The sequence below is a fragment of the Gorilla gorilla genome, chromosome 2 (genome assembly GCF_029281585.2).
Source record: "Gorilla gorilla gorilla isolate KB3781 chromosome 2, NHGRI_mGorGor1-v2.1_pri, whole genome shotgun sequence".
NCBI lineage: Eukaryota > Metazoa > Chordata > Mammalia > Primates > Hominidae > Gorilla > Gorilla gorilla.
This window is the reverse complement of record NC_086017.1, coordinates 153,961,578-153,985,063: the sequence shown is the minus strand read 5'-3', so window position 1 is coordinate 153,985,063 and position 23,486 is coordinate 153,961,578. Positions and strand designations below refer to the sequence as shown.

General features: G+C 34.6%; 1 protein-coding gene and 1 non-coding gene across 5 annotated transcripts in view; both read right to left on the bottom strand.

The window, feature by feature from the left end:
- The window catches only part of TRPC1 (transient receptor potential cation channel subfamily C member 1), an 83,941-nt gene that overhangs the window by 4,870 nt on the left and 55,585 nt on the right, over nt 1–23,486 (bottom strand). For 3 of the 4 annotated variants that reach the window (XM_004037789.5, XM_004037788.5, XM_055383155.2), the window contains 5 exons: nt 21,940–22,135; nt 17,932–18,268; nt 11,820–11,959; nt 10,012–10,155; nt 631–806 (listed from right to left, as the gene is read on the bottom strand). In XM_004037789.5, the coding sequence (XP_004037837.1) occupies nt 631–806; nt 10,012–10,155; nt 11,820–11,959; nt 17,932–18,268; nt 21,940–22,135 (993 nt within the window). Of the gene's footprint in view, nt 1–630; nt 807–10,011; nt 10,156–11,819; nt 11,960–17,931; nt 18,269–20,261; nt 20,413–21,939; nt 22,136–23,486 lie in introns of those variants that run through there. The other variant, XM_055383156.2, reaches the window with a different exon arrangement.
- LOC115934161 (U7 small nuclear RNA) lies at nt 1,707–1,768 on the bottom strand. Its single transcript, XR_004069990.1, has one exon. It is a non-coding gene; the product is annotated as a U7 small nuclear RNA (small nuclear RNA).

Sequence of the window (23,486 nt, the reverse complement as noted above, 5' to 3'; positions counted from 1 at the left end):
ACTCATTAATCTTATTCTTTACATAAGATGACACACAAAATAACTAAAGAATAGCTGACACATAATAAGAACATGACAAATGTGTCCTTCCACAACTCTTCTCCATTGTTTTATTTAAAAATGAGGGGAGGAATTTTGTTTACCTCAAAACAGGTTATTCAAATCCTTATGATACATTAGAGAAAAAAATGTTCATGAAGTTCTAATGATTCTCAATTCTAATGACCTCTTAAACAGTGTTGAAGCTGTGAGCGTTTTTGGCTGTAACAATGACTGAGAGTTGCTACTGACATTTAATACCTGAAGGACAGAGATGCTGAACATCTTGCAATACATGGGAATGACAAAGAATTGCTCAAAATGCTAAGAACACACAAAATGCCAAGAATTCCTCTGTTAAGATAGACTGCAGTAGGGAAGACAAGGTAATAACTTGGACCCACTATTTAAGATGCTGTATGTAAAGATGACTATAGTGATTCATGAAAAATAAGTATTTATTAAAGTTTATGAACATTACTAAGGAATTTCTTAAACTGTGAAGTTCCATTTCTATAGATACTAATTCATATAGAAGATGGTAAAAAAAAAAGACAAATATATTTACTAAAACATTTAAAAGATACTCACGAATGGAAGGTATCATTGCTTTGCTGTTCACAGAAGATGCCTACACAGTCCTTCTGCTCCTTTGAAGTATATCCTTTATCATACAGTTGTGTCAGTCCAATTGTGAAAGAAAACAAAACAAGAAGAAACATCCCAAGAAATTTTCCAAAATCTTGTAACATCTGTCCCATTGAAATCTGTGGAATATATTACACAGGTATTCATTAAGATTATCAGAAAAACAAAATATTAAATATAAATGACCCAGCAACAAAAGGAAGAAGACAAACACATAATCCACAGGCCACCCCTTCTATTGCATCTGGTTGAGACAGATCATTTTAAAAACATCGAAAATCCAGCTGCCTAACAAAAAGTCATTCTAATCATACCAACACTATCAGTGTTAGATGGCACGTTCCTAGAACCTGGATCAGGGTTTCAGAGGACATTGTTGCTATGGAGATAGAGGCAGAGATATGGAGATTTAAGAAAAGGCCTAATTTGCAAGGGATAAAAGGAAAATACCGTGCTCAAACTTAAAGAGAAATAAATGCTTATATTTACATGGCTTCTTAAATTTTACAAATATAAAATCATTATGAGGCAAAGTATTTCACCTGATTTTTGAAACCAATTCTAAACCAATTCCTAAAATCAGCATTTCCTCCTATGGGACTGCCCTAATTTCTTTTGCTGAAGTGATAGATTTTCTTTCCCTTTGGGTCCATTTTAAGAAAATATTATGTGTGCAAGCCAAATGAGGGTGGCCAGTATTAGTAGTGAGTATCTTTTGTAGTTTAGACATGTATAGTGCATATGGAAGCTTTAATCCTAATTTCATTCTTCAAAATTTAGAGATTAGGTACTTTTCATAAATTCTTGGTTTTTAAATTGGCATACACATTTGGGGAATAATGTGATAGCACTTTTTTGACCCAGCAATTCTATCCCTAGAAATTTAACCAATAGATAGGAAGTACACAAAGATGCATGTATATACAAGGATTTACATTGCAACATTGTTAGAGGTAGCAAAAAAATTTTAGAAAATCCTCAATATTGTTTTTATTTTTTATTTTTTAATATTTTTTTGGGGGGACTTTCCCGCAAAAACCGGAAAGCCTGCTAGACAAATTCTAAAAGAGCTGTAACATTACTCAACATTGTTTTTAAAAAGAATGAAGAACATCTACATGTGCTAGCATACAAAGATGGCTGTAAGACAGTAAGTCCAAAAAGCAGGGTATAAAACAGTATGTATATGTAGAACGGCTCCCATTTCTATTTTGTTAAAGGATAGACAAGATACATATTTTAATATAGATATGCTTTAATATGCATAGGAAATTTCTGGAAGTTTACATAAGAAATTGTTAACCATGTTTATCTATGGAAGGGCATATATCTAAGGGTATAGTAGGGAGACTTTTTTTTTTTTTTTTTTTTTTTTTTTAAGACAGTCTCTGTCTCCCAGGCTGGAATGCAGTGGCGTGATCTCGGCTTACTACAAACCTCCGCCTCCCAGGTTCAAGTGATTCTCCTGCCTTAGCCTCCCAAGTAGCTGGGATTACAGATGCCCACCACCATGGCCGGCTAATTTTTTGTATTTTTAGTAGAGATGGGGTTTCACTATGTTGTCCAAAATGGTCTCAGATTCCTGGCCTCAAGTGATCTGCCCACCTCAGCTTCCCAAAGTGTTGGGATTACAGGTGCGAGCCACCGTGCCTGGCCTCATTATTTTTAATGTACAAAATTGAGTGTTTTGAAACAATCCTTCCTCAAATTTAACAGGTCAAATTTATATAATTAATTACATCAAGCCTTAAATAAAATTCCTAATTGGCCCAAGTCGGCCAGCATAGCACATCCCCGCTTTCAGTGATACAAAATGGTAGCCACAGGCAACTGGCCAGATGCTTCCAGCCCAGACCAGCTACTTAAGCAGAATAGGTGAGTTTAAATTCTTAGGCATGCCACAAGCTAGTAACCCAGACTCTGCCATAGTGGAGAGGTCCAATATGCCTGACTTGTGCTTTTGACTAGACCATGTGGTACTTTTCAAGGCCTATGCTGCCCTCACTTGGCCCCCTTACAAAATTCTGACACAAGAAGCAGGGGACACTTAGAATCAGAAAACTCAAAATATGTAAGAAGGAGAAGAAATGCATTTTCCTCTTAATCAATGACAGCTTTATTGGATCACCTTGAGAAAGAAAAGCTTCCATTCAGATTGTGATTGCTTAGAATAAAGCTATACCATCTCAGTACAGAACTCAATCCCTTATGACAGTAAGAATACAGTAACTACTTTTGATAACTACAGAAAAGATCACCTTGAGGAAAGTCTGGACACTGTAAGCTTACAGGTAAATCAGGTTTTCCAATAGTGACCATGTATGATATCATTTTAATTTTAAAACATGTAGTCAAAGTAGCTTTAATTTAACCTTAGTTTTAAATAAATGTAATCGAGTTCAATATCAAGGTAAGCAATTCTGAATGAGAACACCACAAACTTCATGACTTGCTTAAATTTTAAATTTAAAAATAAATTTTTAAGAGACAGAGTTTCACTCTGTTTCCCAGGCTGGAGTATGGTGGTACAATCATGACTCACTGTAGCCTTAACCTCCTAGGCTTCAGCAATCCTCCCCACTCAAGCCTCATGAGAAACTAGGCACATCCCACCATGCCTGGCTAATTTTTATTTATTTTTTTGTAGACAAGGTCTTGCTATGTTGCCCAGGCTGGTCTTGAACTCCTGGCCTCAAGCTATCCTCCCGCCTTAGCCTCCCAAAGTGCTGCAATTAGAAGTGTGTTCCACCATGCCCGGCCTGACTTGTTTAATAGCATGATATTGGTTCTTAATACAAGAAGAAGTAAAAGTAGAACAGTGGATACCACTGAGGAAAACACTGGCTTGAAGACACTAATGAAATATTCATGTGAAAGGCAAATATTAAAAACAGTAAATTTATTTTAGACTGAGAGATTATAAGGTTTATGTATTTGTAAAAGTAATAATGCTTTCTCAAATATTTACTTTTTAAAAAGTACTTGGCGGTTTAACTTGAGAAATATGAAAACTTGTGAAATGAAAAGAGAAAGGTAATTAAAATATTAATACTGAAATTTACATAGAGTTAATACTAGTACACACAGACGAAAAAATCCTTCTTGCTAATCAGAAAAAGGGAAATTAAAGCAAACTACTAAATTAGCATAACTTTAAAACAGCACCAAATGCTATTAATGTAGTGAAACTATTTTTATACTGCTTGTATTGCAGAAAATTAACACACTCTATTGTAAAAAAATAAAAATACTGAGGTGTTAGGTGGATCATATCTTTTGATCTGTTAATACTATTTTTGGAGACTTACCCTTAGAAATAACAGAGGCAAAAAGCCTCATACACAGAGTACTATGCAGAACAACAAAAACAACCTAAATCTCTGATAAGGGAAAGGTTGCTATCATTAGGCTCATTAAATTACAAAAGTTGCTAACAAAAGAAAGCAATAATAATGACAACTTCTAGTCACAGTCTTTCCAAATCTCCCTCCAGAATAAAGCCGTAATTATCTGTCCAAAAGTTCTATCTAAACAAGTCACCCAGGCTCAAAAACCTCCTTTGCACATGTGATATTAAAATTCCTGGCACAGAGACCTTCAGTGTCCAGCCCAGCCTGTCTTTTTTAGCCTCATCTCCCCAACTCCAATCCATGGTCCAACTATAAAGGATATGCTGTCTTCTCTAAGCACACCATGCTTTAGGACTCCACGCTTCTGTGTGTTACTCTCCCTTTGTCCTTTGCCAGGCAGGCTTCTCATCCTTTCAAGGCTCAGATCAAATGCCACCTCCTCTAAGGCGCCTTCCTGACTCTCCCCGGCTACTTCCTCAGTCATGCTTCCAAAGTAACTTTGTTTGTTATTGCTAAAACAGTATTTTTGACTTCATACTAGTATTTATGTTATGTTTGTCTCCTCTAGCAGTCTTTAAGAGCAGGCACCATGTCTTAGTAAGCTCCAGAGCCTAGTGCATTAATTAAAATGTTGAATAATTCTTTACCACTTTCCTAGTTTCTTAATTAACTTAGTTAATTAACACCAAGTCCTGGTTCTAACACTGTGTGAGCTGGGCCTTAGTTTCCTGATCTATACAAGGGATATAGTCAAATGCTGCATCAGACTCATCTGCATGTCATTTTCCAGCTTTAACCCAATCAATTTAATCAGTATCTCTGAGGGCAGGACTTGAGAATCTAGGTTGAACATGCTCCCCAGGTGATTCTGCAGCCCCACTAGTTTGGGAACCTCTGGACTACATGACTCCTCGGTTTCTCTAACTCTAATATACACCAAAATGCAAAACACCTGAAACAGCTCTTTACTCGTTAGAAGCAGCACCAACATGCCACTTATATTATACAGGCTACTAAATTAAATCTGATAATTATCCAGTAAAACCAAATAATTCACTAGAAATAAAATACACACTCATGTTTCAAGTACTAAGCTTTCCAAGTTTTCTTGTATTATTTTTCAGGTCTGCCACAGTTAACTAACTATAAAAGGAATGGAAAAAACGGACCTAAACATTTACGTAAAGCCCACCATGTGTCAAGTACTGTGGTATGCATCTTACATACACTGACCCATTTAATCCTCACAATAACGGATAAAGAAACTGAGGCTCACAGACACTAAACAGTAAGTGACGGAGCAAGATTTTGAACCATCCTGTCAGAACCCAAGGGGATGTTCATTCATTTGTAATGTTAGTAATTCTAATAATTAGACCAAACAGAAAAGCAAGACAGTTAGATACAAGCACTTTCAAGTACCATAAATGTTGAGGCCTAGGAATGCATGCATTACCCTCAAAGGCTCCCCTCCTTTGGTCTGATTTGCTCATCACCACCCCTCCAGAACTAATCCTTGCCAGAGATTTCTGCTTTGGGGCTCCTCCTCAGAGAAACCTAATCAGTGTATGTGGTGCCTTTAAACTGTTTAGAATCACATGATACGGCAGATTTCCCTAGGAAACATTTCAACCTCTGGGAAAGAAACGCACCTCCTATCCTAAATGAAGTAGGAAGGGGAGGAACTTTAGGGAAGAAAAGGGATTAATATTTGAGAAAATTGCCAAATAATTTATTCCCCTCCAAAAAAAAAAACAACCTTTTTTCCACTTAGTTTCTCTAGATGTGAGGCCTGAAAGCATGAGGTCAAAAACAGAAGCTGAAGTGGGAGACTTGTTGCTTTTGTAAGGACTTCTTATCATAGCACTGAAGAAAAGGTGGTGATGTTTTACAGTGCGAAGGGGAAGAAAAAAAGAGGAAGGGCAAACAGGTCCACTCGACTTTATGTCTGGGTCCTATCAAATATGACAATCATAATAAACCTTAGCTTTCTCTTTGGATGATTTTGGATTTGACAGTCCCTTGGACAGCAGGAGTAAAACTCCTTGAAAGTGCTTTCTCTGAAGGCCTTGCCTCTTTCTCTTCTATCCTCCTCAATCCACTCCACTCTACACTTTAAATGCCAGATTCAGTTAGAACCCTCTCACTACTCAGTACCAGTAACTGCCCTCAAAATACAAGCATACCTCGTTTTATTACACTTAACTTTGTGGTGCTCCACAGATACTGTGTTGTTTGTGGCAACCTTGTTTTGAGTAAGTCTATGGGAGCCATTTTTCCAATAGTATGTGCTACAGATGGGTAAGAATCAGGGACCCATGCAGCAGAGTCTTGGAGCAGGAGGAACTGATAATAATCACATCTTTTGTACTAAGCTACAAGAATAAAGACAGGAAGCATGTGGGACCTGAGAGAGGGCCCTACCCTGGGACCAGGTAAGGAAAAAAGGAAATAAGGAAATAAGGAAAAAAGGGTAGAGTGCTGTGTGGCCATGGGTTGTTCTTTCTGTCTAAATTATCCAACTGTCAGTGTAAAAGGCTGTTTAATTCATTTGAAACATGTGACTTGAATAACTTTTTAAAAAACTGTAAATTATTAAAGCCTGCCCACAGAAGTTATACAGTAAGAGTTAATGAGGGAATCATATTATTCTGTACTATTATACAACCTGGGGGGTGATTTAGTATAGTGATTAAGATCACTGGCTCTGGAGCCAAACCACCTAAGCGGAATCCCAGTTCTGCTACTTACCAACCATGTGACCTTGCGCAAGTTACTTAATGTCTCTATGCCTCAGATTCTTCCTCTGTAAAATGGAAATAAAAGAGTCTGCCTCTTAGAATGGTTGTGAGGATTAAATGAGGTAATAAATGTGAATAAAGACTTTAGAACAGTATCTGGCACATAGTAAGGGCTCAATAAATGTCTGCTGTTATTACTATTATTACCACAATTATGTACAGATTCTATCTTCATGTCTTTTTTTCTTTAAAATATAAAGCATTACTGATTTATGCCCAATCATGTTTCTTGTATCTGCTGAAGTGGATTAGCTGGCATCCTTCATAAAAGCAAAAGAAACAACAAAAAAATGCCTATCTATTTAGCTTTGTAGTTACATTCCCTTTGGGTATATTTGTATTTTGTTCATTCTTCTGTTTAGATCCATATTCCCCTATGTTACTGTAGTCCTTCCACCTGAAGGACTTCTATTAACATTCCTTGTAGTGCTGGTGTCCAGTGATGTATTCTTTTAGCTTTTGTGTGTCTGGAAAAGTCTACATTTTACCTTCATTTTTGAATGATATTTTGCTAGGTAGAGAACTCCAGGTTGACAGTTGTTTTTTTTTTTCTTTCAGTGCTTTACAAATGTCACTCCACTGCCTCCTTGCTTGCACTGTTTCTGACAAGAAATCTACTGTCATCCTTACCTTTCTTTTTCTGTATATGATGACCTGCTATTCTGTTTGCTTTGAAGATTTTTTTTATCACTGATTTTCAGCAGTGATACACTGAATATGATGTCCCTTGGTGTGATTTTCCTCATGTTTCTTGTGTTTGCAGGTTTATTGAACTTCTTGGATCTGTGGGTTTATAATTTTCTTCAAATTTGGAAAATGTCTGCTATTATTTTTTCAAAAAATTTTTTTGGTCTCTCCTTTTTTCAGGGATTCCAATTACATTAGTATTAATATTAGGCTGCCTGAAGTTGTCCCAAAGTTCACAGATACTCTTTTCATTTTTAAAAATTCTTTCTTCTCCATTTTATTTTGAATAGTTTCTATTGTTACCTATTCAAGTTTACTAATGTGTTTTTCTACAAGGTCTAACCTGTCATTAATCACATCCAGTGCATGTTTCAGGTCACAGTGAAAATTTCATCTCTGAAAGTTTAATTTGGTGTTTGTTTTTTTTTTTTTTTTTACATCTTCCATGTCTCTACTAAACTTTAAACTTTTTGTACATATGGAACACAAAAATAATAACTGCTGAAGAGTCCTTATCTGATAATTCTAACATCTGTGTTGCTTTTGGATAGGTTTTAATGAACACATTTAAGTTACTTGGAAAAAATTTAATCCTTTCACATCTTGCTTTTAATATTTGTTCGTTGAAACTAGAGCAGTGTGTAGGCTAGAGATAACTATTGAGGCAAGACCCTTCTGAGTATTCTTCTAATCCCGTCGGATGAGATGGTTCATTCCCTGCCCGAGGTAGTGTCCTCACATGCATATGCTAATCAGTACTCTGCTGAATACTCAAGGGAGACAACTGCAGATCTCCAGAATTTTCTTTCTGTGCTGCTAAATCCAGAATTCTGCCAGGCTCTGACTGCACTGACCCACTCTGCACAATAGCATAAAAATTCTCACAAAGCAGTAAGCTGGAGTGATCTTTGTTTCTTGTTGCTTAGAGATCACTGTTGTTTACTGCTTGATATCTAGTTTCTTAAAAGCTGTTGTTTCATATATTTTGTTCTTTTTTCCTTTTTGATTGCTTTAGATAGAAGGGTAAATCCGATCCTTATTACTCCATGTTGGCTGGAAACAGAAGTCAGAAATTGACTCTTCATTCCTAAACAATATTATACTTTCTCCTTTTTAACCCTTTATAGGAGTCCATAAAGAAATTTCCAGTATAGAAACCTAGTTCTGTCGTCCATTTTCAGTTAAAAAAAAAATCAATGTGCATGTAAAAACACTGTAGACTCTTGATTAAAGCATTCATAGATGATATTAGTGGCAAAAATAAATCAAAAGGACAGATAGTTTAAGCCAGTGTTTCTATGGCTTACTGTGTTTTGGAAAAATACAGAGACTTGCACATATTTCATGAAAAACAGGTATGAGGTTAAATGACTTTAGGTAATGATGATTTGAACAAGGTTAAACAAATTTCTTTCTCAGAGGCTTTAATGTGATAACATGCACTGTCAATTCCCAAGAGGTATACAGTATGCAGTGTGTCCCAAACTTACTTAATTCAGAGCAGCTCACAGGACTTGGTTAAGAGAGCCACACTTCAGGAAACACTGTTGCTGGATGACAGCACAAGCCTAATCAAATCAGGTTTTTCCTATATATTTTATTTTCATATCCCTGTTTGGAGAAGGTAATTATGCCTTTTATTTAAAATATCGCCTTTAAAAATATGAGACAATCTAAATTGTTAGTAAATTTTGACTTAAGGAAAAATGAATATTGTTCAGATTTTCAGAAATAATAAGCTATAGTATTACATAGAGCTAGCAGAGTTGACCCCACCTTCTGAAAACAACCAGTTACTAAATTCTGTGGGGTAAATGCAACCAATTATGAGTCTTTTCTTTGGTGCAAAGAGACTGAGAATTTAGTCTTGAACTCTCATACATAATAATCATACTACTTTGGACAAATCAAATCCCATCTCAAAAGCTCAATTTCTTTAACTATAAAGTATTATAAAATATAAAGCTGAACTACATAGCGTCTGTAAATTTTTTAGCTCTAAGTATGCTATTTTCCAACTTATTACATTTAATATTTATTAAACGAAAGTGTAAGTATTCTTTTAAATCCAGCTTATTCAAAAATCATCAAATATGATTATTTTTGTTTGCACAGGTCCTCCTTTATGCTTATAACCTAAAATATTTAAAACTTTAAATGTGAGATTCATTTTGATAAAAAGCAGATTTTTATGTTACTCTACTGTCTGAAGTGTAATTATATTTTAAACATATCTATGTCTATGAAGTGGGGGGAGGAGGCTAATGGACCACAGCGTAATTAACTTGGAATACCTGAAAGCAAAGGATTATCACTGAGCCAGAAGCAAAGTAGATAAACATGCTGTGTCCTTCTAATTGCTACTTATTCTCAAAAGCAAAGTTTAGCTTTAATATCATGAGAGAACAGTATTCCACTGGACAAGTAGAAAGATGTAACAATAATGACATCTAAAAAATGTTCTTTAAGAAATTTTAATTATTTACCTGTAATGGACCCAAGATAGAGCTGGTTGTATACATAAAAAAGAGACGAAGATAACTTAGAACATTTGCAAATGCAAAAAGCCCTTCTGCCACCAGTGTAGGATGGAATGCATCCCAATCCTTCCGATCAGCAAAATCATGAAACTAAGGTTAGGAAGAAAAAGCCAAAGGTAAATAAGCTCTCTCAATTTAGGAAAATAAAAGCAAATATTCTGACTGTTGAAAGAAAGCCATTTTAATTTTGTCTTCTTATAGGGGATCTCCACTTATGTTTTATAGGGTTTTTTAAAAATAGAAATAATATTTTAATGAAATAAAATATTATTATGTATGTGAGGCATTATCACTCTATATGAAGAGGTTCTTCCAGAAACTCTTAAATTTTAGAAAATTAAATAATTTTTTAAATGATCATTAAGCTTTTTATTAATGAAATGTTGGCTAGTTTTCTTAAATTCCACAACACAAACGTTAAGTACATGTGCTGTCAATTAATTCCCTATCATATTACATTAACCTACTCCTTTGACTTGGAATTCAGAGTTTTTTCCCCCCTTTTAAATACAAAATAAAAAAGAGGGCATTATTGTACCTAGACACAGTGGTCAAATGTCCCCATTGCCTGGGATAGTTTAAGATGCTGTACCGGTTGTCCTGGCATAATTATTAATAGTGCCCCCTTTCACTCTCAAAATGTCCTGATTTGGATAAAAAATTATATGGGTACTCCACTTATAGAACGAAAGAGATCAATCTGAAAAAGCAATGTCTCTCAATCCCTTTATCAAACCATTTATCTATATATGACCAATTTTTATTTTCTTAGTAATTTCACACTCTAGACACTGAACGTACCTAACATATTCCATACTACTGATCAATTAAACAGAATTTTTTAATAAAGTAAAATGATGTAAAATAATGAGCTTGCCTTTTCAATAATCTAAGAACTAATAAAAAACAGAGAATATTATATATTTTAGTTCCTTGAATGTGACACCCCAGAAGAATTCTAAACTCAGGGTTTAAACAAAGATAGTTAACACACAATTTATTACCCTTTCTGGGCTTGGGGGAGCTTAAATTCTGATGAAAGTAAAATTGTAAGTTATCTATAAGGGTAGATTTTTGTCAAATTCTAAATAAAAATATATAGTTATTAGAAAAATAATAACATTTACATCTCTTTTAAAGCTGTTAATCATGATTTGAAATGTGTAAAATATTACATAACCAATTTCATTCATTATGAAATGGAATGGAATGGAAACTCTTTTTCTGGCAGATATAAAGATATCTAACACTAATCATTTTAAGTTACTTTGTTCTCATTTTAAGTATATACAGGTTAATAAGCTAAAAGAACCTAGGTCAGATATAAGGAATTGGCATCTAGTAGAAAGAAAATGCCTAGACAGGGCAGGATTTAAATCCAGTCTTGGTTTCTTATTGTGTGGTTTTGGACAAGTTGTTTAATATTTTTAGGCTTCATTTTTCTTATTTGCAAAATGGGAATAAGGAAATAAGGACTTCAGTCTCAAAGAATCCCAGTGTAGACAAAAAGAGATAAAGTATACCAAATGTGAACTATGGTCCCTGTTATATAATAAATAACCATAATGTAAAGGTAAGTAACACCTGTAAACTACTGGAAAAATAGGAAACTATGTGCACACAGATAGGCTTAAAATGAAAACACACCAGACACTGATCTGGCTCAATGTAACTCTGAGTTACATAGCTAAATATCTTAGCTATTTCCAAAATAAACTTAATTTGTGCCTTCAGTTGACATAGTAAATAGTCACCTTGTTGTGAGCAACCACTTTGAGGGCAAAGGTTGCCAAATAAAGAGAATTCATGACAAAACTGAGTTGATTACGAGATTCTTCTAAAAAGTCTTCCAACCCTTCATACCAGAGTCTTTTAATGTCTGACCAAATCATCCCTGAGAAAAGGAAGAAAAAAATCAGATAACACTTTCTTAATTCAATAAATAAACTAAATAATACTTTAAGACTCAAAATATTAAATAAATAATCCTTGGGCCTTATTCAAAAGAAAAAAAAAAAACAAAACCAAAAACATTTTAGTGAAAAGTTCTTAAAATCTGAAAGAAAATAACCTTAACTTTCATACGACTTGAAGAAAATAACCTTAAGTTTCATCTTTGGATGTGGAACAAACGTAAGAAACCAAATAAATTAATGCCAAACACACATGGGCACAAACACACACACACGGATACACACACATGGACGCATACACAGGGATACAAACATACACGGAGACACACACGGATACACACATGGATGTGCACGCACACACGTACACACCCCTGCGCAAGGGGCTCAGTCCCTGATCCTTTTCTTTTCTCTACCTATACTTACTACTTTAATGATCTCACCCAATCTAATGGCTTTAAATATCATCTACATGGCAAAGGCTCTCAAGTTTATATATTTAAGTTCAAATATTTTACTTCTACAAATTTAAGTAAACCTAGTACCAGGTTTCAGCCTGTTTTGTTCTGTGAGTGCGAATGTCAAAAAAATGCAAAACCACTGCTGCTGATTGTGCATAGTGGGCACTGCACCCTCCCTTAAATCCCATTTTACTCAGAATCAAAACCAGTCTTTACAATGGCCTGCAAGTCTCCAAATTACCTATCCTCTCTGACCTCATCTCCTACTAATCTTTCCTTGTACTATTCTAGTCGCGCTGGCCTCCTTGCTTCCTTGCTGTTCTTTGAACACATGACTCCTGCCTTTAGGGCCTTTATACTGGCTCTTCCTTCTGGCTGGACCCTCCTCACCCAGAGATCCATTTGACTAACTACCTCACTTTTTCATGTCTTTGCTCATCACTCTTCCTGACTACCCTATTTAAAATTGCAAACTCTTTGCAACTTTAAAATTGTCCCCCACTCCCAATTCTCCTAACTCTGCTTTTACCTTTCTTTTGTATTACTTATCTCTTTTCTAACACTGAATATAATTTACTTATTAGGTCTATTATTAATTGATTATCTTTCCCCCACTTTGGGTAAGCTCTTCAAGGGTAAGAATCTTTGTTTTATTTACCGATGTTTCCAAATGTCCTGAAAAGTACCTGATACAAACAAGGTGCTAAAAAATACTGCCAAATGAATAAATACACAAAAATAAAAACCAAAGCAAACAGAAAAACTTTCCCTTTTTTGGCCAGAAGCTCCTCTATAACTATATATTTTTAGGAGTACCAGACTTCAGTAACATAATTCAGGATCATTTTATGGTACATTCCTTCATTAAGTCATTTTCAGGGAGAATACAGAGTAACAAAAGAATAGAGTGCTGTAGCATCACACATGGGTGGAGATCAAATTAGGCCAATGAGAATCATTCTCTGGCTTATCAGTAGGCAAAATAATTCCCCTGGGAAACACAAGAAACATTCTTGAAGATCTCTGTTCAAAACATCTTAATTATGCAGTACCCATATTTTATACAGAAAAAACGTGTTTAAAACATTTGCAGATTTGACAGGAAAAACATTTTTAACAATTCCACCTCAGTATGTTTTTACTCAAAATGAATAGATGAAAACTGTCTAAAAATGTTAAATGAAATAGTCTGGCAGGTAACATTTTATTAACTCAAATACTGTTTTATTTGGGGAAGGAGTAGGGATGAAAGCTTTCTGATATTTCTCATGTTCAACCTTCACCTACCACTCAGAGCTGTGGAGCAGAAACATATTAAACAAATCCTCCATGACCATACTTTCTTGCAGACTCAAAATTATTGTCTAATTCTAGATCCTGATGTGTGCGAATCCTTATTTATGAAACATCTTCAAACAAAAACCCTTATATTTAAACTTTAGATACACTCCTGTTAATATTTAAAACATCAAACTAAGAAAGATGTTTACAGAAATGTGTTTATTTCTGTGAAATGCAATATTTTACCTAAAAGAAACTCTTAACAAAAACTTACAACATGAATTGGAGAAAACCGTTGATCAAAAAAGACAGACATGAAAGTACAGTGAAGACCAATTGGTTAGTTTCCCAGCTCCTCTGCAATACCCCCACAAAAATGAAGCTAATACACTTGATGTATTGCATGTTTCCAAGCTGGATCACAAAGAACATAGTAAGTTGAAACTAATCCGAGCAATACAAACACTACATAACCAACATTCTATATTTTAGGGTCTATTTTTTTTAGAATTAATGTTAATAATAACATTAGAAGGCAGCAATCCCAGCCATCTTGGGATTTCTCAAGGGCTTGATCTTAGGTCCTCTCTTTTTCTCAATTTATCTTTCTCCTTATGTCTCACCTATGCCTATAGTTTCATATACCACCTATTTTCAGATATGCATACCTTTCTAACTCAAGCTCCAGACCAACTGTCTGCTTGACATCCCTAAAAGGGATATTTAAAAAATATCTCAAAGGCTTTTCAAACTCAACATATCTGAAACTGTACTCAGGATCTACCCCTCAACACACAAATCCCCAAGCCTAGTACTCTTCCAAAAGACCAATATTGCTTAATAATCTCCCTTTCCTTCACCTCTCATATACTATGTATTTCGATGTCCTACTGGCCTTACATTATAAATATCTCTGAAGTCTGTTCCCTTCTCTCTTTCTCTATCACAATCACCCTAAGTCCAAGGTGCCATCAGCTCTCATCTGGATTAGTGCAACAGCATCGATATTGGTTTCCCTCCATCTACTCCTGCCACAGCACTATCCTCCCAGCTCATCCTCCACCCTGTAGATAGAATGATCTTTTCGAAAGGCAAAACTGATCATGTCACTTGCCTACTTCAGGTAGGCAATGGTTTCCCCTTGTTCTTAATATAAAGTCAAAATTACTTAACCTGACCTACAAGGCCATGCATGGTCTGGTACAATATGTTTCTATAGCTTCATCTTGAATCAAGCTCTCCTGGTTCTCCCTGCTCCAGAAATGTTAGCCTTTACTCAGACCCTTCTTTGTACCATTCTCTCTCTTGCCACTGAGCTTCTGAATGTGCTTTTATCTCAGCCTAGAGTAGCTTCCTCTCCCAATTCTCTCAGTTGACATCTATTTATTTTTTAGATCTTAGCTCACTTATTACTTCCTCAAAGTGTCTTTCCCAACCTCCCTGACTAGGGCAAATGCCCCTATAATATGCTTACTCTCCTAACACTATGATCTTTAACCAATAGCACTTAATCCATTTTTGAGTTTTCATTTTTCCGTATGATTCTCAAGTCAAGTTTTTGATGGTTTTATTTGGCTTTTATTAGATCATAAGCTTCACGAGTGTATGGGCCATATCTGCTTTTGCCTGTGCTTAGACAAAGTAGGTACATGACATTTAAAAAATACATTTCTATAATAGCCATTCTATTATGTTTAATAGCAAAAGTTAAGTAAAAGGATACCATTAATATTCTGTGCATTCCTCAACAAATTATTCTCTTTTTACCTACCTTGCTTTTTATAACCTAACCTTACTTTTTTCTGAAAAGCTAATGAAAGCAAACAAAACAAATATACAAAAATTGGTCATGATGAGTTAAAAAGTCACTGTGTTCATTGCTTGAAATAGTAAGTTGAACCAAGCAATGACTTTATTTAGGCAAGCAAGCAAAATATTCCTCCATGCTCACTTAGAGCCGGTTTGGATCTATATACTGAAAAAAAGCCCAGAGTGACCTAATTACACAAAAGGCTTAAGAAGACTTCCTTGGCAAGGCTTATTCAGATCAAACTGTTTCAAAGCAGAAGCTGTGCTGAGGAAAGGAAGATACTTCCAGGAATTTTACTGGCTTAATGCACATGCATTCTTCTAGTGAGGTAGAATATGGTTAGAAAATTAATCATATTATGTGTGTAAGGGGGTACCCATGTATATATACATGTAATATTGAAAACAGCATCATATAAAAGGGAAGAGCTATAGTTTTACCATTATTATGAAAATCGGGGACAGCAGTAATATTTATGCTATTCAAAGAGTGGTATGACTATTTTAGTTCGGTGAGTTTTTACTCATTGCTAAGACATATAAACTTTAATTTGATTCTTATACAGACTGGGGTAAACTAAATCTAACAAAACACAGAAAATATTCTTTCTTACTACTAAACAATAGGTTATAGATAAATGTTATAAAATTTCATCTGTTTAAGACTAAGGAATATATAACAATCAGAAATAGTTTAAATGAATATAGGGAAAGTGCTCCTTAGCGATTCTCTTCAAACTAATGTGTAAAGTTCTTCCAGGAATTTTTTAACTACTCAACTAGCAATACAAACATATTTCACATTGAAAGAGTCCCACAATCCAACATAAAACCATATATGGTAAAGTTTAAATTATTTCCTAAATTAAAAGATTAAATTTTAGATAAGAGCAAAACTACAGGAAATAAAAATATTAACAAGAAGGAATTATTTAATTCTCTTTAACCTAGAGTTTAGATGTGTATTATTTTATCTACCTAATTTTAAACATTAATGCATCATAGATTAAATACTGTTAAAAGCAAAACTCTAATTACAATCTAGTTACCTGAAATTAACTGATTTTCAAATAAACATTCTAAAATATAAAAAGTATTTGTATAGCTAAAGAGCTAAAATTGAACATTGTGAAATAACTTATCAAAGTATTAAATAATTGAAACAATCAGGAATGTAGTAATCAAAAGATAAATACACTCAGTACTTTGTGCCATAGATAAGACTAAATTTTATTACCCTTTTACTCTATAGCAAATAGTAGATGGACAGATGGGAAGTGCTGAGGTTAAAAACAAGGTAGAAGATACAGAGGGAAATAAAGAAAATATCTTTAAAATACCATAAACAGATAATGTGATTCTACCTCAACTCTCCACACGCACCCCGACACACAGAGGGCAAGATGAGTAAAAATTGTAGAAGATGATTTAAGATATTTATTATACAGTGTAATACTTATAAAAATAATTTTCAGGAATAAAATGTCTTATACTTTTTAAAAAACTATCATTTCTAAAGAGATCTGGCTATCACTACAAAGAAATGATTTATGGAATGAGTCACCAGGGACTCCTTTAAATCTAAATTTAAATAATGTTTCCAAAATACAGATAAAGCAAGATATATCTGCAAAAGTTCATAGGTTCTAGGCCGGGCACGGTGGCTCAGGCCTATAATCCCAGCACTTTGGGAGGCTGAGGCGGGAGGATCACGAGGTCAGGAGTTCGAGACCAGCCTGGCCAATGAAGTGAAACCCCATCTCTACTAAAAATACAAAAATTAGCCAGGTGTGGTGGCATGCACCTGTAATCCCAGCTACTGGGAGGCTAAGGCAGGAGAATCGTTTGAACCCGGGAGGCAGAGGTTGCAGTAAGCCAAGACTGCCATTGCACTCCAGCCTGGACGACAGAGCGAGACTCTGTCTCAAACAAAACAAAACAAAACAAAACAAAAACCAAAAAGATCATAGGTTCTTAAAAGGAAAACTAATGTTATAAATGAAATAGAATAGTTAACTTTAAAAATGCAGAACAGTATAAAATAGATTGTTTCAAAATACCTAAGAAAACTTAATATTCTTACACCAAAAAAGCATTCATGTGTTAAAGCTGATTTTCTGTTTTACAGTCATGAATAACTGTAGAGTCTGAGAATAAATAATTTTAAAATTCCATGTATTTAAGAAATATTAAATAAGAGATATGCTTCCTTATCATCAAGTTCAGGAACATTTATCTTTACAGACATGTTAGTTAAGTCTTCAGTGATCATGGAAGTGTTCAAATTCTTGTGGTGTGAACAGTGTAAAATTGCAAATTGAACCCAATATTCACAATGCCATCAATCAAGAAAGAATCAGTGGGCTAAATAAAGACAAAACCTTTCAAACTAACTTGATACTTACCAATAATCCACAGAATAAGAAGATAGTCTATTCTTTCAAGGGCTGGCCCCATTGTGTTTTTCTTATCCTCATTGTAGACAAGAGAGTATAGATTAAGCAACAGCAGGAATGTGAAATATGATGCTCCATGAATGATAAATTTCATAAAAGGTGTGTGAATGATTCTGCCAAACTGAGATTTGGGAGCTATCAAATAACAAAGTGACAAAACTGGCCAAAAGATGCCTACTGTCAAAACAGTCATTATCTTCTTACAGGTGGGCTTGCGTCGGTAACCTGACATCTGTCCAAACCAAACAGTGTTCAGGAACTGCTGGCAGTTAGACTGGGAGACAAACTGAAAAGGACATACACACACATTAAAAAGAAAAAAAGTAAAAGGAAACCTTTAAATACTGATTGGTTGATATTCAAAGTTTACTGAATAAGAGTTTAAAAATCAATTCTATACATTCAACATAGTTTTGTTTTTTCCCTTTTTCTAACAATAAAAGCATGTAGAGGTTAAGAGGATAGACTATGGAGCCAGATTACCTAGATTCAAATCTGGGCTCTGCTACTTGGTAAATGACCTTTAACAAGTTTTTAAATTTCTCTAAGCCTCAACTTTCCCATCTGTAAAATGGGAATAATAATAGTGTCTACTAATAAAGTTGTGAAGATTAAAGGTAAAGCCCTCAGAATAGCGCCTGGTTCATAGCATGCACTCTGTAAGTATTAACTATTATCATTAGCTTACTTAGCCATTTTTTCATGTTTAATATATAAAAACTCATAATAATATTTATGAAATTTCAAAGTTAGCATGCACAATCCATAGAAAAAGATACCACTAACTAATGTTGGACATCTTCAGTCTAGAGAAACTATTGATTTTAGTTACAAGAAGCCAAGAAGTCAAGATAGCAAAAACAATAAAAAGCTAAATATTAGACCTATTCTTGCTCCAAGAAAGCACTGCAGATTTCTTAAAAGGTATTAAAGACACTCTTAAGCCTGATTAAAACTGAATTTCATGTGAGAAGAAAAGGAAAAATATTCCCAAATATGAGAAAAATTTTAGTTCAGGTACAGAAAATAATTTACCAAAGTTTACAAATCTTCTTAGTTGACAAATTTCATAGGCAATATTTTTCCAATATAATGCTCATGTTGTGAAGTATAACTTAAGGGTCCTGATAATTCTATATATACTCATGTGATCAGGTTTGAAATTATTATAAAACGACATTATTCAGGTAATCCACAATAATATTTGGTCAACCTTCTGTTTTAAAATGATTTATCCCAAAACAGAATATAATTTGTAGAATTAACACGTAGTGAAAAAAAGAATTGGACAGAGTTTTGTTGTTTATTGTGCTTTCAAGAAAATTTCTAGTATACTATAGAGTTGGCCCTCTGTATCTCTGTGTCCTACATCTGTGGATTAAACCAACCATGGATCAACAATATTTGGAAGAAAAAATCCACAAAGTTCCAAATAAGCAAAACTTGAATATTCTTCACAGCAAGTACTATGTTGAATCCACATGAATGAAATGATGTGTAGGCACTGTATTAGGTGTTATAAGTAATTGAAAGATACTTTAAAGTATATGGGAAGATGTGTGTATGTTATATGCAAATACTTATTTTTGGCAATACTTCATTCTTTACTCTTCTGCTCAGATTCCAATGTTCTTGGGAAATCTTAATTTGTCCCTCAAGGTGAAATGCCTGGGAGAGAAACAGCTTTTCCTCTCACCAATGACCAGGTTTAGTAAATCTCAAATTTAGTAGTGTCACCTTTCCTCCAAATATCAAAGCAATCTCAGGACTGATTACTGTCCTTGCTATCCCTCTATACAATGATGATTTAATTTGCAGTAATGTTAACTATGTATTTGGAATAAAAAGTTTAACTAGAAATGTTCTAAGTCTGCAGTGAAAGATGGACACGCTTTCTTCCCATCATCAAGAGGTGGGGAAGGGGGAAGTCAAAATTTCCTACTCTTCAATTCAACAGGCTTGTGATTGATTTAACTAGTAGATTCTAACAGAGGTGATGCTATGTGACTTCTGAAGGTAGGTCCTAAAAGGCCATGCATCTTCCACCTTGCTCACTGGAACACCTGCTCTTGGAGCCATGAACTACCATGTAAAAAGCCACTCTGAAGCCACCATGCTGTGAGGAAGCCCAGGCTGCACACAGAGGTCACATGTATGTACCCCAGCCAGCCCACAGAGGCTTCTCAGACCACATCCTCAAAGTCTGCCCACTGTGATGGCCATGCCTCTCCTTGGTTCCTGTTGTGAGTTCTGAGGAGCCCCACCTTCTGTGGACTCACCCATCTGAGCACCCTGTTCCTGAGGCCTCAGCTGCTGCTCAGACACCAGACATGTGAGTGGAGAAGCCTCCAGCTGATTATAGCCCTGTCATTTATCTCCAGATGAGTTCCCAGACACGGAGAAGCAGAGAAAAATCATGATTGCCATGCCCTTTCCTAATTCCTGACCTAAGAATCCAAGAGCATAATAAAATGATTATGAAATTATTATAAAATAACTATGAAGTGTTTTATGCCACTAAGTTTCAGGGTAGTTTGCTATTCAAGATTGATAACCTAAACAAAGCTTACCAACTATTTGAGAAAATATCTTCCCCATTGATCGTATTTAGAAATCTAGTTTTAAAAACTACTTTACATTTTCATTCATCTTTAAAATCGCAAAATATCTCCCTTTCAACTAACAAATATTACTATTACTTCTTGTCTTTTCTTTCATCTTCTTTAGAATGGTACATTTGGTTCCATTTGGACTCCACTCTGTGAGTCCTTCAGGGATATAGCTATCATTAGAAAATTACCTCTTAAGATTTTTTTTTCCTAAACAGGATAATTTTAGTTCTTTATGCCTTTCTTTGAGGTTCTTTTTTTAAATCACTTTAACTGATTTTATACCATGTAATCCCCTTATTCTATCATTTTCTAGGACTTCATGTCCCTTTTAGGTTGTGGAACACAGAAGCAAATATATTAACCAATAAACATCCTCCATCAATTCCTCCATCAATTTCCTAATAACTTTGTGAGGCTCAAATTTTTAACCAAGGTAAGAAAAAATTCTGCCCTTAGCACCAAAGGTCCTGTATCCGGCCTTCTATCATTATATATTTCAGGCCCTATTTTTGTAATAATATAAATTTGATAAGCAAGTTTTATTTAAACATCTATGTTAACAATGAAAATAGTCTTAGAAGTAATACCTAATAAATACCATTTACCAACATCCCATACTATCAATTAGATATTATTATTATCTACATATGAATATCACTGTTTAGTTAATTATCTCAAAAATGAAATTTAAAATGCATATTTTCCTGATTCAAGTTCCTGGATCATATGTATATGTATGCATGGGGAGTAGAAATGGGCATTTCTCTTAATAGAAAGGGATGATGCCAGAAAAGTCAGATTCAACTTAGTTATCATATCATGTACCTCTCCACTTTTGAGTTTCACAATGAATTATAAATAAGAGGAATCAGGAAATATAATATCTGATACTTTATTTTTAAATAGAAATCACTATTACTATAGAAGGGGCTATTTATAACCAGATCAATGAAAACCAACCTGTGACAAACAAAACACAAGATGGAAACTTCACTATAAAGTTTGTACCTACTACAAAGGATCTTACCTGTGTAGCAACTATTTAGCAAAAACATTAAATCAACATCCATGTTATGATTATAATCAATATTACTAAAAATAATAAAAACTACCATTTATTGCATACTTGCTTAATGCTAATACTGTGCTAAACCCTTTTAGTATATATTCTTAATTAATTATTAAAACAAAAGCTCAAACAGATTCAATAACTATCCCAAGACACACAATTTTTAGGAAGCAGAACTAGGATCTTAACCCAGATGAGTTACTCCAAAGCCTTTGCCCTGAGCCACTAGACTACTGTAGAGAAAATAATTTAAATATATTACAGAAAGCCTCATACCTCTTTCTGGTTATATTTGATAGCAAGTTTTAGACGACTTAAATTCATTCTTTCTTCTAATAATCCCCGTTTGTCAAGAGGCTCGTCACTAGATGTGTGGTTTAGAATAACTTCCAATTCACGAGAATTCCGGGCTTGTGCAAGTAAATCCTTAGCAAACATTTTACATTGCCGGGCTAGTTCCTCATAATCATTCCTATAAAATGCAGCATTCTATTATCAGAAACGTCGTTTCCATCTTCTAATTAAGCTATATTCACTAAAAACGTTTTTACTCAGCAACATTTTAATTCTGACAGTGTTACACAAAATCTGAAGTCATTTTCTGTGGATAATCAAAGGAAACTAGTGGTGCACGAATTTTCCACAGCTTTGGGGAAAACCATAACACAATTATGTTCCCTGTGTTCATACTAATAATCTTAGATGAGCACAGTGTTCATTTATATATACTGATGTTATTCCTAAAAATTCTAATAATATTTGTCAAGCAGTTCTTCACTTAACTCATTTTCCCTTATTCTCTGTAAGCTTGGCTAAAACTTCCTTTTATATTACTCACCTTAACAATAGACATAATATCTTAATGCTATCCAATCATTATCATAAAATTTTTAACTAGAGCTTTTTCAATAGTCGTCTACAATATGTTTATGTTACTTATAATATTAAAATAGCATTTTAATTCATATTTAAAGTGCTCATTTGAGTGAAATTCAAATTAGAAAGAAAGATATTAAAATGCGCCTAACAAAAACCTCTCTTTCAGAATCCCTATTCCTTGAATCTTGGGTTTGAACTGCTTATTAAAGGCAGGCCTAAACTAATTTGTGAGAAATGAAGAAGTTTTAGTATATAATTCTTTTAAAAAATATCAATTACGGCTGGGTGCGGTGGCTCACGCCTGTAATGCCAGCACTTTGGGAGGCCAAGGCGGGTGATCACCTGAGGTCAGGAGTTCAAGACCAGCCTGGCCAACATGGCAAAACCCTGTCTCTACTAAAAAATACAAAAATTAGTCAGGCGTGGTGGCAGGTGCCTGTAATCCCAGCTACTCAGGAGGCTGAGGCAGGGAGAATTGCTTGAACCCAGGAGGGGAGGTTGCAGTGAGCCGAAATGGTGCCACTGCCCTCCAGCCTGGGTCTCCAAAAAAAAAAAAAAAAAAAATCAATTACATTAACTTTATGTCTAAGCTTAATCATAACTTAAGAATGAAGTCAGAAATAAATAATTATGAGTCATAGTCTTGACGTTGGGCTTCAGAAAATAATGTTTTTATTCAGTTTTTTCCCAAACAGAAAAGAAGGGGAAACAGGAAGGTTTCCCACTGGTTAGTCTTTCTATATAATGGGGCTTTCCAGGAACTGGCTATATAAAAATCATAACTTAAGAATAAAAACTTCTTTGCCTTAATTTCTCTCATCATTCTTTATACACTCTATGTAGTCAAAACTCCTGAAAATAAGTAATTGGATTTATTTAACAAATGTGGCACTCCCTGCTTCTTGATTTAGGAATCTAACCGCAGACTGGAATGTTTATCAGAA